Genomic DNA, 15,925 nt, shown 5'->3' with positions numbered 1-15,925 from the left:
GCACACACACACACGCGCACACACGCATACACACTCATGAACACACACACACATGTGCGCAAACACACACGCATACACACTCATGAACACACACACATACACACGCACACACGCATACACACTCATGCGCACACTTGCTACATTTGTCAGGTTTCCAGCACCATTATAATTATGGGTCCTGTTTTCTCCCATTTGGGGTGTTATCTTTCAGAAAATGAGTGCTGCCTCTGTGCCGCTCATATTAACCCCCTGCTCTCAAATTATCAACAGTCAGTGACTATTAAAGTTCAGAGATCTTTTAATTCATTTATTCAGTCATTGGGATGTGGGCGTCACTAGAATAGGCCAGCATTCATTGCCCATCCCCAATTGCCCTAGTGAAGTTGGCACTGAGCTGTCTCCTTGAACCGCTGCAGTCCTTCTGGAGCAGGTACTCCCACTGGTACCCCTGCTGTTAGGAAGGGAGGCCCAGGATTTTGACTCAGTGACAGTGAAAGAATGGTGATATATTTTCAAGTCAGGAAAATGCGTGGCTTGGAGGGGAAATTGCAGGTGGTGATGTTCCCTGTAACATTAGGGTTTGCAAGGGTTAGCGGGACCGTGTAAATAGCTCCTCCCATGATGATGAGGTAAAAGAACACATGGTGAGGAGTCGGCGGGAGAATGTTCATGGCTTCAGCAGTGTAACACCTAGTCATGGATAGCTGTACATAATTCAATTGTATAAAATAAACCAGTTGTTGTTTGAACATGCCAATGTCTCAGTAACCGTTCCAAAGTTAGACAAACCAACATACAACATGGGGGCAGCGCTGGAGGCACCCGAATTGCTGAAAATTCAACCTTGAAGCTTAAATGTAAGGCTTGTAAAAAACGGTTTCCAAACTGCAGAACTCTGTAATACACAGCTGAAGAACTCCAAAGCTGCTCCATAGACAAAGTGGAGGCAGTAAGTGTCAGAAAACCAACTTCCAAACTCACTGAGGGCTGCACCAAAATATGTGGTGCTCTATGAAGAGAATCCCGATCCAGCAATCGTGGGCTTCAAGCCGGAGAGCCCAGCCAAGGTCGGGGAACTGGTGAGCAACCCTTAAAAAAGGGTTAAAACTCCATTTTAACAGCGCACTGGGCATGCAGCACTGGGAAAGACAGGTCCCCGGCCAGCGCAGGTTTTGGGAAACCCTGCAGTCTGGGCGCGAGGTCCACACCGTAGCACATGGTAACTGCGAGGCAACGCGAAAAAAAGCAGCTGCAACTATTCGATGCTACTCGATGAAGAAATAACTTAAGGCAAAGCAGCCTTTAACAGCTTTGCAGCATTCAAGAAATAAATGCTGAGCCTGGCTGAGAGATCCCTCGGGGGGAGACAGTGACTGCAGCGGGTCTCAGTGAGCAGGTGGACAGCATGGGAAAGCTTCAAATGCTGGAAGGAAAACCACCTGAAAGCTTAGAAAAACCATGGATCCTAACTGTATGCTACCCGAAATATTCAGACACATGGAAGGGCCAAATCAAACTTAAAACTGGGCACTTTGGAGAAAAAGATTCTTAAGTTTCTGAATTGCTTCAGGGTTGGACAATAAATCTGAAGCCAAACAGGTCAACACATTACTTTACTCCATAGGAACAGTAGCGGATGATGCTTTTCCAAGGCAGGGCGTCAATGAGACCGCTGATAAATTTGAAGACGTCCCAAAAGCCTTTGATAACTATTGCAACTTGAGGAGCAATAAGATTCTGGAAAGGGCCAAATTCAACAAAAGGGTCAGAAACCAGGTGAACCAGCAGATGCTTTTATTAATGACCTTTACCGAGCTGGTTGAAGGATGCGAGAATGGAGACCTAAAAACAGAATTAATATGAGACTGGATTATAGTCAGTGTTACTGATCAATCCCTATCAGACTTATTGCAATCTAAGGAAGACCTCACCTCAGTAAAAGCAACACAACTGATGGGACAAGCAGAGGTCAATAAACAGGACAGGGCAATACTGAGAGGTGTAGAAAAGCCCTGGCTCAGGAAACCTCCAGTGACCATGCAGTTCCTTCAGCCCAGGAATGTAAAAGAAACATCAGAAAAGAAGGTACAGAGAAACTTCAGTTATGAAGACAGATTGGAGAAGCTGGGACTGTTTTCCTTTGATAAAAGCAAGCTGAGAGGAGGTTTGATAGAGGTATTCAAAATCATGAGGGGCCTGGGCAGAGTTGATAGAGGGAAACTGTTCCCACTTGTGAAAGGATCAAGAGCGAGAGACAGAGACTTAAAGTAATTGGCAAGAAAAGCAAAAGCGATAGGAGAAAAAACATTTTCACGCAGCGAGTGGTTAAGGTCTGGAATGCACTGCCTGAGAGTGTGGTGGAGTCAGGGTCAATCAAAGTATTGAAAAGGGAATTAGACTGTTATCTGAAATGAAACAATACGCGAGGTTACACAGCGAAGGCAGGAGAATGGCACTCGGTGAAATGCTCATTCGGAGAGCCGGTGAAGAAGCCGTATAGCTTCCTTCCATGTTGCAACAATTCTGTAAATTTGGAGGGAAAGTACAAGACGCCATCAAACCCGGCCAGCACTGTGGCACCAAAAAGACCCACAGGTGCCAACAGTGGCCTGCAAGCATTTCAGAATGCTTTCTCTGCAGGAGAATTAGCCAACTCGGGAAGATGTGCTGAAGTAAAACCTCTAACTGCACAAGTTCCAAAGAAAAAGTCTTCACGCATAACGCTATTAATGAAGTTGAAGGATTTCTGCCGGATAACGAAGATATTTCCTGGGTATATCTAGAATGCAGATATATATGTCGATGGATATATCGGCACCTTTAAGCTAGACACAGGAGCTAGTGCAATGGTTTTATCAGACAATGAACAAGGGCGACTTCAGAAATGAATCCCTGAAACTATCCAACTGCCATGAAGATCTGGATTACAACTTCAGCACCGACTTTCTGGCACTCTTCACAGAGATTGATAGTCCAGCTGTTTTGCCAGGAGGATGCTCAGGGGTGGGGAGGTCCACTCACTCACAACCACTGCACAGTGAAAAAATTAGACCAGAAAAAAACACAAGAATGAGAACGATCACTCATCTCTCTGTAGCCTTGCTTCGAAAGCGGGAGATGAAAATCTGATGATGGAATACTCTGTCCAATTGCTACATCCACCCAACAGCGGCGACCTTCTAGAAAGTACATCTGCATCTATCCATCCACCAAAAATGCTCATCAAGGATGCCGGCAGTCAAAGAAGTCAAAACCTAGACATGAAATCAAGCCAGGAAGTGTCCATCTTTATCACGGGAGAAGAAAGTGAACTTATCGATAAACCAGGTCTGCTGGGGTTTTGAGGGAAACCAAGACATTGATCAGGTGGATTCCTCACAGCTTCTCATCCTACCCAAAGCATCAATTCCAGGGCTGGAAGTCCAGGAGAATCCAAAAGATCACAAATGAGAGACTGCAAGGAATCATCGCTCCTGAAGTGAGGAAGGACAGAAAAGAAACAAACAAAGGAAAGAGGGCGAACTCAAGAAGCAAGGATAGGGAGTGTGTGAAACACAAAGAGAGGGATAAACCTGAAAAATCAGATAGAGAGAGAGGGGGAAATGTGATGGAGAAAAGTTTAACAGTAAAGAGAGGAAGAAACAGGGTAAGTCCAGATCCAGAAATCTGACCAAGGGAAAGAATGAGTAATAGTCCAGAGAGATGACAATCATCAGAGATCTTATTTAGTACATACTTCAGAAGGTGTTGTACATAGAAACTGGAGGAACCTTACTTCCATTCATCAGAGACGACAATCAGTCATACGTTTGGAAGAACCAGATGTTGAGTCAGAAATTAGTAAAGAACCAGATACCAGAACTCTCAATTATGAGTATCCAAGTCAAGAAAAGGGAGCTCAGAGAGAACGTACTGACCTTCCAACTCTGACAGGAACACGATCAGAGAGGAGTTGTGAGACCTCCTGACAGACTGAATCAGAGACTTGGGGCGGTGGGGGGGCGAGGGGGGTGGGGGGGGGGGGGGGGGCGGGGGGGGGGGGGGGGTAGTATGTAAATGTGAATGTAAAAAAATATGGACGAAGACATGGGGGAGATGTAGTATTTGGGTTTGTAAGGGTTAATGTGTGGGACTGTGTAAATAGCACCTCCCGTAATGATGATGTAAGAGAACACATGATTAGGAGAGGAGAGGGAGAATGTTCATGGCTTCAGCAGTGTAGCTACTAGTCATGGATAGTAGTTCAGTTGTACAAGATAAACCAGTTGTCATTTGAACTTACTAACATCTCAGTAATCATTCCAAAGCTGGACTAGCCAACATACAACAATCCCACGCTCCTGCTGCCCTCGTCCTTCTAGGTGGTAGAGGTGATGGGTTTAGAAGGTGCTGATGAAGGCATGTTGCTGCAGTGCATCTTTTGGACAGTACACACTGCTCCGCTGTGCTTTTATGATATTTAATTTATATTGCCTGCGAAAGTCCTTGGACTCTGCCCTGTCTGGTGATTTCTATCAGGGGCCCCATTCCCAGTAAAAGTCCCGCCCGGTACTCACGTTCCTCACCAATGGACACGTTCGCTAGGGAGGTGTGGTTCGGAAACCGTTTGCTTTCACTCTCACTGAGGCACCTTTCAATCCAACTCTCTGCAACAGAAAAAAGGGAGTTCACCGATCGTTCATTCTTCCCGACGACACAGTGTTTCTTAAAAGTCAGTTCAATTATTCATGTCTAAAGATTTCAATAGAATCATTTTCCCCAGAAAAATCATGGAAATCATCCCTGATTGTACCGGATGGCAGAGCGGGCGTGAGGGCTGGTATTGTTTACTCCTGGTCCTATTTCTTATGCTCTTATTTCAAAGTTAGCAATTCTTTGTTCATTCTTTTGGTCAAGTTTTGAACTCATATCTACAAATACCCTGGCTTTCAACAGAGGTCACAGTACCCCCAGAGAGGGGGGGGTGGTGTTAATGGTATGTTAATTACATTACACAAATTAAGGGCATTGTTTAATTAAGTACCTAGAGCATTTGTAAAGAGAGACTGCTGGGAAGCTGGGTCATTAGATAGGAAGCAGACATATGTAATGCTGCATTCTGTGAATAAACCCATTATTAAGACAAGTAAATATCCAGTTACATATTTCACCAACAGGCTTAGGATTGAGCTAACAGTGGGGCCACAAACTCCCTGGGGTAGCTGCTATCTTCACATTTCCTACACTGTTACTGGCTGCGAGTTTGCTTCAGTTGTGTACGCTCCAGCGAAGGCAGTATAACAGCAGTCTGCTCCTGATCTTAACTCCCAAAGACTTGGCATTGAGCCCAAATCAGGTCACCACTTAACAGTTCCCAATCTTCATGAAACTTGATAAACTTTAGTTTGGGTTATTGTCAAATGGGGGGGAGGGGCTGTCCCCATCCAATAGCCATTCAAAGTGCAGGTGTCAGGCTCTGCTGGGTGTGGTTAGCAGTATAACTAGCACCTACATGGAACATCATGTAGGCACCAGTCTGCATTGTAAACTTAGCTCATTGGATTGAGGCCAAGGAGATTCCTGATTTCAAGAAAACCCATTTCTGGAGAGATTGTTGTCTCTCTGTCTGTCTCCCTCTCTGTCTTTGTCTTTTTCTGTCTGTCTGTCCCTCTCTCTCTCTCTTTGTCTCTCAATGTCTCTCTCCATCTCTCTCTCCCTGTCTCTGTCTCTCTCTCTCTCCCTGTCTCTGTTTCTCTTTGTCTGTCTCTGTCTCTGTCTGTTGCTCTCTGTGTGTGTCTCTCTGCCTCTTTATCTGCCTCTCTCTCTCTTTCCATCTCTCTCTCCATTTCTCTCTGTCTGTCTCACTCCTTCTCATTGTTTCGCTTTCTCTGTCCATCATTCTCTTTCTGTTTGTGTCTGTCTCAGTCTGTCTGTCTATCTGTCTCTCTCTATTTCTCTCTGCCTGTCTATCTGTCTCTCTCTCTCTCTCTCTGTCTGTCTATCTGTCTCTCTCTATTTCTCTCTGCCTGTCTATCTGTCTCTCTCTCTCTCTGTCTGTCTGCCTATCTGTCTCTCTCTCTCTCTGATTCTTTCTCTCTCTCTGACTGACTCTCTCCCCCTGACTGACTCTCTCTCTCCCTGACTGACTCTCTCTCTCTCCCTGACTCTCTCTCTCTCTCTCTCTCCCCATGACTCTCTCTCTCTCTGAGTCTCTCTCTGATTCTTTCTCTCTCTCTGACTGACTCTCTCTCCCTGACTGACTCTCTCTCTCCCTGATTCTCTCTCTCTCTCCCTGACTCTTTCTGACTGACTCTGATTCTCTCTCTCTCTCTCTCTCTTGCTCTCTCTCTATCTCTCTGTCCCTGACTCTCTCTCTCCCCCAGACTCTCTCTGACTCTCTCTCTCTCTTTCTGTCTCTCTCTCTCTCCCTGATTTTCTGTCTCTCTCTCTCTCCCTGTCTCTGTTTCTCTTTGTCTGTCTCTGTCTCTGTCTGTCGCTCTCTGTGTGTGTCTCTCTCTGCCTCTTTATCTGCCTCTCTCTCTCTTTCCATCTCTCTCTCCATTTCTCTCTGTCTGTCTCACTCTTTCTCATTGTTTCGCTTTCTCTGTCCATCATTCTCTCTCTGTTTGTGTCTGTCTCAGTCTGTCTGTCTATCTGTCTCTCTCTATTTCTCTCTGTCTGTCTATCTGTCTCTCTCTCTCTCTCTCTCTCTGTCTATCTGTCTCTCTCTCTGTCTCTGCCTATCTGTCTCTCTCTCTGACTCTCTCTCTCTGATTCTTTCTCTCTCTCTGACTGACTCTCTCTCTGGCTGACTCTCTCTCTGGCTGACTCTCTCTCTCTGATTCTTTCTCTCTGATTCTTTCTCTCTCTCTGACTGACTCTCTCTCTCCCTGACTCTCTCTCTCTCTCTCTCTCTCCCTGACTCTCTCTCTCTCTCTCTCTCTCTGAGTCTCTCTCTGATTCTTTCTCTCTCCCTGACTGACTCTCTCTCGCCCTGATTCTCTCTCTCTCCCTGACTCTTTCTGACTGACTCTGACTCTCTCTCTTTCTCCCTGACTCTCTCTCTCTCTCTCTGAGTCTCTCCCTGATTCTCTCTCTCTCCCTGACTCTTTCTGACTGACTCTGGCTCTCTCTCTATCTCTCTGTCCCTGACTCTTTCTCTCCCCCAGACTCTCTCTGACTCTCTCTCTCTTTCTGTCTCTCTCTCTCCCTGATTCTCTCTGTCTCTCACTCTCTCTTTCACTCATCCTGCTCCACTGAGATCACTGCCCAAACCTGGGGCTTCCTCTGACCCATCCCGGGGGCATCAATTGCTCTTTGCACTCTCAGAAAAATTACTGTCCCACTGGACACTGTCCCAAACTGTCCCAATGGCCACTGTCCAGGACTGTCCCACTGTCCAGGACTGTCCCACGGGCCAGTGTCCAGAACTGTCCCCCTGGCTACATTCCAGGACTGTCCTCCTGTCCACTGTTTGAAACTGTTTCACTGGCTACTGTCCAGGGCTTTCCCATTGGCCGCTGTCTGGGGCTGTCCCACTGGCATGGTCCAGAACTGTCCCACTGACCAGTGTCCAGGACTATCCCACTGGTTATTTTCTGAGACTGTCCCATTGGCCATTGTCTGTCGCTGTCCCACTGGCCACTGTCCCGGGCTGTCCCACTGGCCACTGCCCAGAACAGTCCCACTGACTAGTGTCCAGGACTATTCCATTGGTTACTTTCTGGGACTGTCCCACTGGCCTTGTCCAGAGTTATCCCACTGACAAGTATCCAGGACTAACACACTGGCCACTGTCTGGAACTGTCCCACTGGCCAGTCTGGAACTGTCCCACTGGCCAGTCTGGAACTGTCCCACTGACCAGTGTCCAGGGCTGTCCGATTGGTGGGTGCTGAAACTTCTCAATTCACACTGAGAAATATTTCAATCCTTCCCTGTACGCCCGGTGTTTAGAATGAAGAATCCCTGGATTAGCGGGGGTGGTGTGATGGGCTGGGGCAGAAGCAGTGACTTTACTGCCGGGTGGTTCATTGGGGAGTAGGCTCCAGGTTCGGGACAGTGAGAATCCAAACTCCCAGTGAAGTGACAGGGGAGGCAGATCCACCATCGGGAGGGACGGGATGTGGGATCTGCCTCTGCAAACCCGGTTACAAATGGTCACCCCGCCTGTGAGGGCTAAGGGGCATGGAGTTCGAGTTTGGTGTCAGGGTGCTTGGTGTCTGGGTGTCTGGGTGCTGGGTGTCTGGGTGTCTGGGTGTCTGGGTGTCTGGGTGTCAGGGTGCTGGGTGTCAGGGTTCTGGGTGCTGGGTGTCTGGGTGCTGGGTGTCAGGGTTCTGGGTGTCTGGGTGTCTGGGTGTCAGGGTTCTGGGTGCTGGGTGTCTGGGTGCTGGGTGTCCGGGTGTCTGGGTGCTGGGTGTCTGGGTGCTGGGTGTCTGGGTGCTGGGTGTCAGGGTTCTGGGTGCTGGGTGTCTGGGTGCTGGGTGTCAGGGTTCTGGGTGTCTGGGTGTCTGGGTGTCAGGGTTCTGGGTGCTGGGTGTCTGGGTGCTGGGTGTCTGGGTGTCTGGGTGTCTGGGTGTCTGGGTGTCTGGGTGCTGGGTGTCTGGGTGCTGGGTGTCAGGGTGCTGGGTATCTGGGTGCTGGGTGTCAGGGTTCTGGGTGCTGGGTGTCTGGGTGCTGGGTGTCTGGGTGTCTGGGTGTCTGGGTGCTGGGTGTCTGGGTGTCTGGGTGTCTGGGTGTCTGGGTGCTGGGTGCGCGTGTTTGGTCTGGGGAGGGGTGGGTGCTGAGGGCCTGGGTGTCTGGATCATAAATGTCCTTCGAGTCATAGTTATTATAGTACAGGAGGAGGCCATTTGGCCCATAGTCTATGCCAGCTCTCCATACAGTAACCCAGTCAGTCCCATTCCCCCCGCTCTATCCCCGCATCCCTGTAAGTGTATTTCCCTCAAGAGCCTGTCCAGTTTCCTTTTGATGTCATTCATTGTCTCCCCTTCCACCACCGTTAAGGGCAGTGAGTTCCAGGTCATTATCACTCGCTGCAAACTGTTCCTCCTCACACACCCCCCACCGCCCCCCCAAAACCTTTCCTCTGTGTCCCCCTAGTCCTTGTACCATCAGTTAGTGGGAACAGCTTTTCTTTGTCTCCCTTATCCAAACCTGTCATCATTTTCTCCACCTCCATCAAATCTCCCCTCAATCTCCGTTGACTTAAGAAGTTCGACCCCAGCTTCTCCAACCTAACCCCCTCATCTCGGAAAACTCCTCACATCTTTCCTAACGTGCGGTGACCAGAACTGGACACAATACTCCAGTTGTGACCTGACCAGAGCTTTATAAAGGTTGAGCGTGACTTCCCTGCCTTTGGACTCAGCCCAAGGTCCCAGACGTGTGGGAGTTTGGTCTGGAGAACATTGTTTTTTCTTCTTCACTCTTTCATCGTGTGTGGGCATCACATTTATTGCCCATCCCTAACTGCCCTTGAGGCAGTGGTGGATGGCTTGATAGACCATTTCAGAGGGTAGTTAAGAGTTAGCCACATTGTTGTGGGTCTGGAGTCACATGTGGGCCAGACCAGGTAAGGACGGCAGATTTCCTTCCCTCAAGGACATTAGTGACCCAAATGGGTTTTCTGCAACATCTGCTGTTACCATTACCGATGGCGAGCTTTATATTCCATTAGTATGAATTGAATTTAAATTGCACCAGCTACCCTGGTGGGATGTGGACCTGTGTCCCTAGAGCATTAGTTTGGGTCTCTAGGCTACTAGCCCACAAGGCCACTTGTCTCGCCTGAGCTACCAGGAACTGGGCTGGGAGAAAGCTGAGTTCAGTAGGGATCCCATTACCTTGTTCCATTCTCTGTTTGAATGCCAGCGCTGAGATTTCTTTCTCTCTCTTGTCCCTAGTTCTGACCTCCACATAACGCTCATTATTTCCCTTTACACTCGGGACTATTTACAGTGAGCACAGCGCCAACTCATAATATTTAGGAGCCCCCCGCAACCCCACCACCCCCCAAAAAAATAATCTGTTTCCTACACAGGCCGAACGGTAACCAAGGCAGCATTACTCTGTCCTGGTAACCCTTGGCAACGTGTCCCTGGATACGGCTGGATACTTCTCCCACTTCCTAGTGGCAAATTTTGGTAACGATTTAATTTGCAGATCACAAGTTGCAAGACTTGAAAATACTTAAATAGTCACTCATGAGTAAATTCCATGTATTTGTCGAGCTCTCTCTCTCTCTCCCCTCTGACCAGTTCTTGGGGACAATAGCTGGCTGAACTTTATGGGGAACGCGGGGCGAGGCTGAAAGAGCTGTAAGGAACTAAAGTAAACTTTACTTTGTAAGCGATACTCGACAGCAGGGGAAAGTAGAAGATAAATTTGCAATGTCAAAAACAATCGAGAAACTAATGAATTTTTAATTTCTCCTGGGTTTTTTTTTCCCTCGCCCTCCTACAAAGTCATTTTGTCGTCAAATCCAAGGAATTGTTTAAGATTTTCAAGATCATGTGTCTTAGTTTTGACTATTATAATCCACAAACTCCGAAATGCTCATCACTTTTAAAAAAAAAATTATAATTGGTATTTTTAACAGGTTATGTAAATTTTAAGATCAGTCAGGAATTCATCCCTGACAAATTTACAATATTTATAAAATTTATAACAATTGGGTTTTGTTTTAATAGCCCGATCCTGAATTTTAACTCCCCAAATTTCGATGAAACTGCTTTAGTTTGTTTTGACAGGGGATAAAAGTGAAGAGAAGGCAGATACTGAGGACTGAACTCGAATTATTCATTGGGATTGAATTCTTTGATTCAACCAGTCCCAGAGCCCTTTAGAATTTGTCCATGTCTAGAATTTGCCTGTATTTGATTCCTCTTGTATCAGCGACACATCGCCAATGGATTTCATCGAAGATGAGCAGATATTTTGGGAACAATTGTCTGGAGAAATCGAGTTCCATACAGAATCAGAAGGGATTTTCAAAATTAAAAAAAACCTCCAACAGGAAAAGTTCTTTGGAGCAGAGGGCGAGGGGTTGGGGTGAGGGAGAGAGACTTAGAAACATTCCCCCACCCACCCCACTCACCCCCCTAGAACATAAGCAAAGTTCAGAAACTTCAATCCCACTTTGGCCCCGGGTTGTGCTACCCGGGCGGTGGGCTACAGAAGATGAGATGAAGACGGGTTGTTTTATTTCACACAACGACACAACTCGAGTGGCTCCCCCGACAAATTAAACCCAAAATACCCGAGCGCCGGTTGGGGTGGGAACTTGTTGCAATTTTTGCCTTCCCTTTGAAGAGAGCGGGAGATGGACCGACTTAAGACCGCGGGAAGGTCACATCCCAGAGCGATCTTACAGGCGGACCCTCTTAAATTATTTTTTTCCCCCCAATGATCTCCACGATTTTAAGTCCCATGTGAAGGGTTTATTCATTTAGCGAATTACCCCGAAATTGAATCATGTAACATATTACAGATAATACACGGATTTGCATATTACACGTGAAATTAAAGCATTTGGCATATTACTCCTGAAATAAATGTTTTTACCGATCTATTATTACCCTGAAAGTAATGAAGTAGTGTATCTATTTGATATATTACTCCAGAAATTGAAGTATTTATTTGGTGAATTACCCCTGAAATTGAGATATTTATTTGACGTATTACTCCTGAAATTGAAGCATTAATTAGGTGGATTACACCTGAAATTGAAGTATGTGTTTGGTGAAATACTTCTGAAATTGAGTTATTTATTTGATGTATTACTCCTGAAATTGAAGCATTAATTTGGTGAATTACTCCTGAAATTGAAGTGTTTATTTGGTGAATTAGTCCCGAAATTCAAGTATGTACTTGGTGAATTACTCCTGAAATTGAATATTTATTTGGGGAAATACTCCTGAAATTGAGATATTTATTTGATGGATTACTCCTGAAATTGAAGTATTAATTTAGTGAATTACTCCTGAAATTGAAGTATTAATTTAGTGAATTACTCCTGAAATTGAAGTGTTTATTTGGCGAATTATTCCAGAAATTCAAGTATTTATTTGATATATTACTCCTGAAATTGAAGTATTTATTTGATGAATTACTCCTGAAACGATTACATTTATATGTTGTGTTACACTTGGAACTAGAGTAATTTAATGGTACATTACCCCTGAAGGTGCTGTTTTTTCTTGGAATCAATTTGGAGTATCAATTAATGGGATATTAAGTATTAATTTGGAAACTAATGCATTTATTTTGAGGCATTATTGCTGAAATTAATGGATTCACTTCTGAATCCGATGTCAGAAGTGAACGGAGAGTTTTGCAGACTTTTTGGACTCCATACTAACTAGTGGAAAGACGCGGCTCCCAGAAGCGAGCAGTCTGTCCAGGAATCGCCCTAGTTTTTATTCCAGTTCACATTTAGGAACATTGGTCAGCCACCAAAAACTTTTCGCCATCATTCGTGCCAAAACTCACAGACATGTCTCTCCAACCACCACCCCCCAACCCCCCAAAAAAGCCTTTAAAATGTCACCACTTGCAGTGTGAAATGCCAGTGGCTGTTTGGGCTACTAGTGTTTAAGTGGGGTTCCTTTGGGCCCGGTAGAGAGTGTCTGTCAGACACTTGGGCCTCACTCTGTCACTTTCTCCTGGTGTCCAGAGAATTGGTGGGGAGAGAGAGAGAGAGAGGGGGAGAAAGGGAGGGAGCATTTTGCACACTGTCTCGATATGGACAGGGCAGCAAGTCTGAGAGACCCGTTTTTACCGAGAGCTCAAGGAAATTCGAGCCGAGTAAAACAGCCACATCCCAAAGTGAGCAGCTGAACTTTTTTGGGAACGGCTATTGGGACCCAGTTGTAACGTTAAAGTTAAACTTTCCCTGGGAACTTAGACACCAGAAGCGGGGGAAATGGGCGAGTAATTGGGGTTTAACGCGAACACTATTTCCTACAGATAATGAGTTTCCCTTTGGCAGTCCACCACTGGGGTTATTGTTCTTAGAGCAGAGAGAGAGAGAGAGAGAGCATTTAAATAAAGGCAAAATTATAAAGGGCTTTAATATAATAAAACAAGGGGCAGGAAGGTAAGCAGAGGACGCATTTAAAGTACTTGGCAAAAAGCACTGGAGGAGAGATGAGGGGAATTTTGTGTCTTTTACACAGGTTATGTCTGTGGAAGCAGATTCAATAAAAATACATTTCAAGACACAGTTGAAAAAGAAACTATTTACAGGGCCGTGGGAAAAGAGGAGAGTGGGACGAATTGGATAGCTCTTTCCAAGAGCCAGCACAGGAGCGACGGGCCGCATGGCCTCTTCCTGTGCTCTCTGCTAACCAGGTCCACTGTTTTGAGGGGGGAAAAAAAAACTCCAACCTCCGGAGCAGTTTCAAAGATAGGGTGAAGCCAGCCGGAGCATCTCACACTTACAGCATCTTAGCGCCCCCTCCCCAAAAAAAAAACATCCCACTCCCACCAACCATCACCCCCCACCCACCCACACACACACACACACACACACACCCCCAACCAAAGCCCACCTCCCCCATCCTCCCCCTCTCCTCTCTCCTCTCTCCCCCCACCCCCCCAGAGCCAGCCATCCCAAAAGCTGATTCCAGAGCCCCCTGGCACCACGAATTCTCACCTCACTGTGCAGAATGGGGCCTTCATGTGACTCAGACACACAAACACAAACACACACACACACACACGCAGCATTAAAGTAGAGGCAACTCTGGCCACATCTTGGATTCTCTCTCTTCTCTTTTTAATGTACAAAATAAGGCTGGACCGGACCACACAGCCAAAAAAAAACAAAGTTAAAACTAACAATGCCCAGGGCATTGAATAACTTCAACCCGTTACAAAATAATAAGATGACCCACTTTTAAAAAACCAGGGGTGCATTACAGCCACATTATTCTTTGGAATTAAGTGCTATGGGTCTTGAATTCTCAATTCCGCTCCCCGCCCCGCCTTTATCCCGATTTCCCAAAAGAATCACCAACCTGTGGAATCCATGTCTGAATCTTCCAGAATCTCACAATGCATGTTCATCCCTGTAGACCCCGAGCAGTTCCAAGAGAACCTCTCTCTCTCTCCCTCCACCACCACCTCCTCCTCCTCCTCTCTCTCTCTCTCTCTGTGATAACTCTGTGTATAATCTAACGGAGTCAGATCCGTCAGAATGTTTGCTGATGTTACACAGGATAAGAAACCCCGATGTGAGCTGTGTCATGGATAGGCCGACAACGTGATGAATGGCAGCTAGTCTATATGGGCCAATGTGACCGGGCCCACTGTGTCCCATTGTGATGGTATTTTGAATAAGAAAAGCTTTTTTTTTCTTTCTCTCTCTCTCTCTCTCTCTCTCGAAAAAAAAGGGAGGGGAGGGGAGAGGGGGGGGTGCTTATATATACCCAAACCCTCGCATTTCATCCTCCCCTTCCATTATACCCCCGAGAAACTTTCTCTCCACCCCCCCTCTCTCTCATTTTAAACTCCCGGAGTTACTCTCGCTTTCCATTGTGGGGTCCTAATGACAATTATGCTGAGTTCTCAATGCAGTTTTAATGCCAATGTATTTATTGGCGCTCACTCCAGTCCTGACCACTTATTTCACCCTCTCTCCCTCTCTCTCTGTCCATAAGCTGAGACTTTTACCTTTTTTGCGTCTCGTTTTAGGCAATTTTGTTCCATTTCTTTCCCCCCCACCTAGAAAATCCTTATATATATTTTTTTTGTTTCAAAGGCAGCGTGTACATGTTCTCTGAACCTGCTGGTGTGTTTGTGCAGAGAGGGAAGGTCAAACCTTCCCTTCCCCAAACTGTTAAATGGACGCGCTGTTGAAATTTGCGTCTCTAAAAGTGTAAAGACTTGTTGGAAAGTCTGGATGTAAAGCGTGTTCGCCAGGAGTTGGCAGTGATTAGAATATGAATGAAGCTTTCAGAGAGAGAGAGAGAGAGTGAGTGAGTGAGAGGGGAGTAAAAAAAGGATTAGGGCCGAATCCCTCTGAACCTCGGACAGCAACAAGCTGCACCCGGAGAGATTGTTGGGAATTTTCACTGATTTTTTTTTGAAAAATCATTTTTATACATTTGACCGAGGAGAGAATTCTTGGCACTTTTTTTTTCCAAAGTTGTGTCGCTATCTAGAGACCAGAAAACAGTCAAGAGAGCTCAATGTCTTCCAAGAAAAGGCAATCTGACATCTTTTGTACACATTTTTTTTTTGGATAATTCTACAGAGACGCAGCATTGGGACTCTAGCCGGTCTGAGCAGTTACTGAAGTATATTATCATCCCCCAAATATACACCCCCAGGGAAGGCCAACTTTTAACGTGGATTTTTTTTTACCAGAATCCTATTTTACACCTTTGAATTTAACACTGTGTGTGTGTGTACCATATTTAAATCAATGGCTAATAGAGCCATTTAAAGGCATTTTTTATCATGTCTGTCTGCTTTAAGTATATAAATATAAAGACTGGCAGGCTTTATACTGAAGTAGCCGCCCTCATTACCCAGCTGAACCTAGTCCTTGTGGTCTCAGGTTATTATTGTATTTCTCTGGCTCGGACCTTATCACTTTCATTCTAATTGGATTGTTAATGGGTTGCTGGTTCTACAGCGCGAACACCTCATTAAGATGAGATTAGCATTGACAGGTTTAATCTGTATCCAACATTACACCTTACACAAATATCCAAATAATAAATCTCTCCGGGGAAACACACAGGGAACAGGCCACTCAGCCCCTCGAGTCCGCTCCGTCATTATAGACCATGGCTGGTCTCTTATCCCTGTGCAATCGCGCAGTACCGAAGGAAAAGTAAGACTCGCATTTAGATTGCGACTTACATCAGCTCAGGGCTTCCGAAAGCGCTGTACAGCGATTTTATGAAGTGCAGTCGGTGTGGTGATGCGCACAGCAAG

General features: G+C 46.1%; 1 protein-coding gene across 1 annotated transcript in view; it reads right to left on the bottom strand.

Annotated features, from left to right (window-relative positions):
* The window catches only part of rfx4 (regulatory factor X, 4), a 125,396-nt gene extending 111,184 nt beyond the window's left edge, over positions 1-14,212 (bottom strand). Inside the window, exons 1-2 of the mRNA XM_078567701.1 lie at positions 13,999-14,212; positions 4,557-4,646 (exon numbers count right to left, since the gene is read on the bottom strand). Of these exons, the coding sequence (XP_078423827.1) occupies positions 4,557-4,646; positions 13,999-14,047 (139 nt within the window). The 5' untranslated portion in view covers positions 14,048-14,212. The remainder of the gene's footprint in view (positions 1-4,556; positions 4,647-13,998) is intronic.
* Positions 14,213-15,925: the final 1,713 nt, after the last annotated feature.

This window comes from Cetorhinus maximus, chromosome 22 (assembly GCF_964194155.1).
Source record: "Cetorhinus maximus chromosome 22, sCetMax3.hap1.1, whole genome shotgun sequence".
NCBI lineage: Eukaryota > Metazoa > Chordata > Chondrichthyes > Lamniformes > Cetorhinidae > Cetorhinus > Cetorhinus maximus.
Note: the sequence above shows the minus strand (reverse complement) of the source record. Positions and strands in the feature narration are given on the sequence as shown.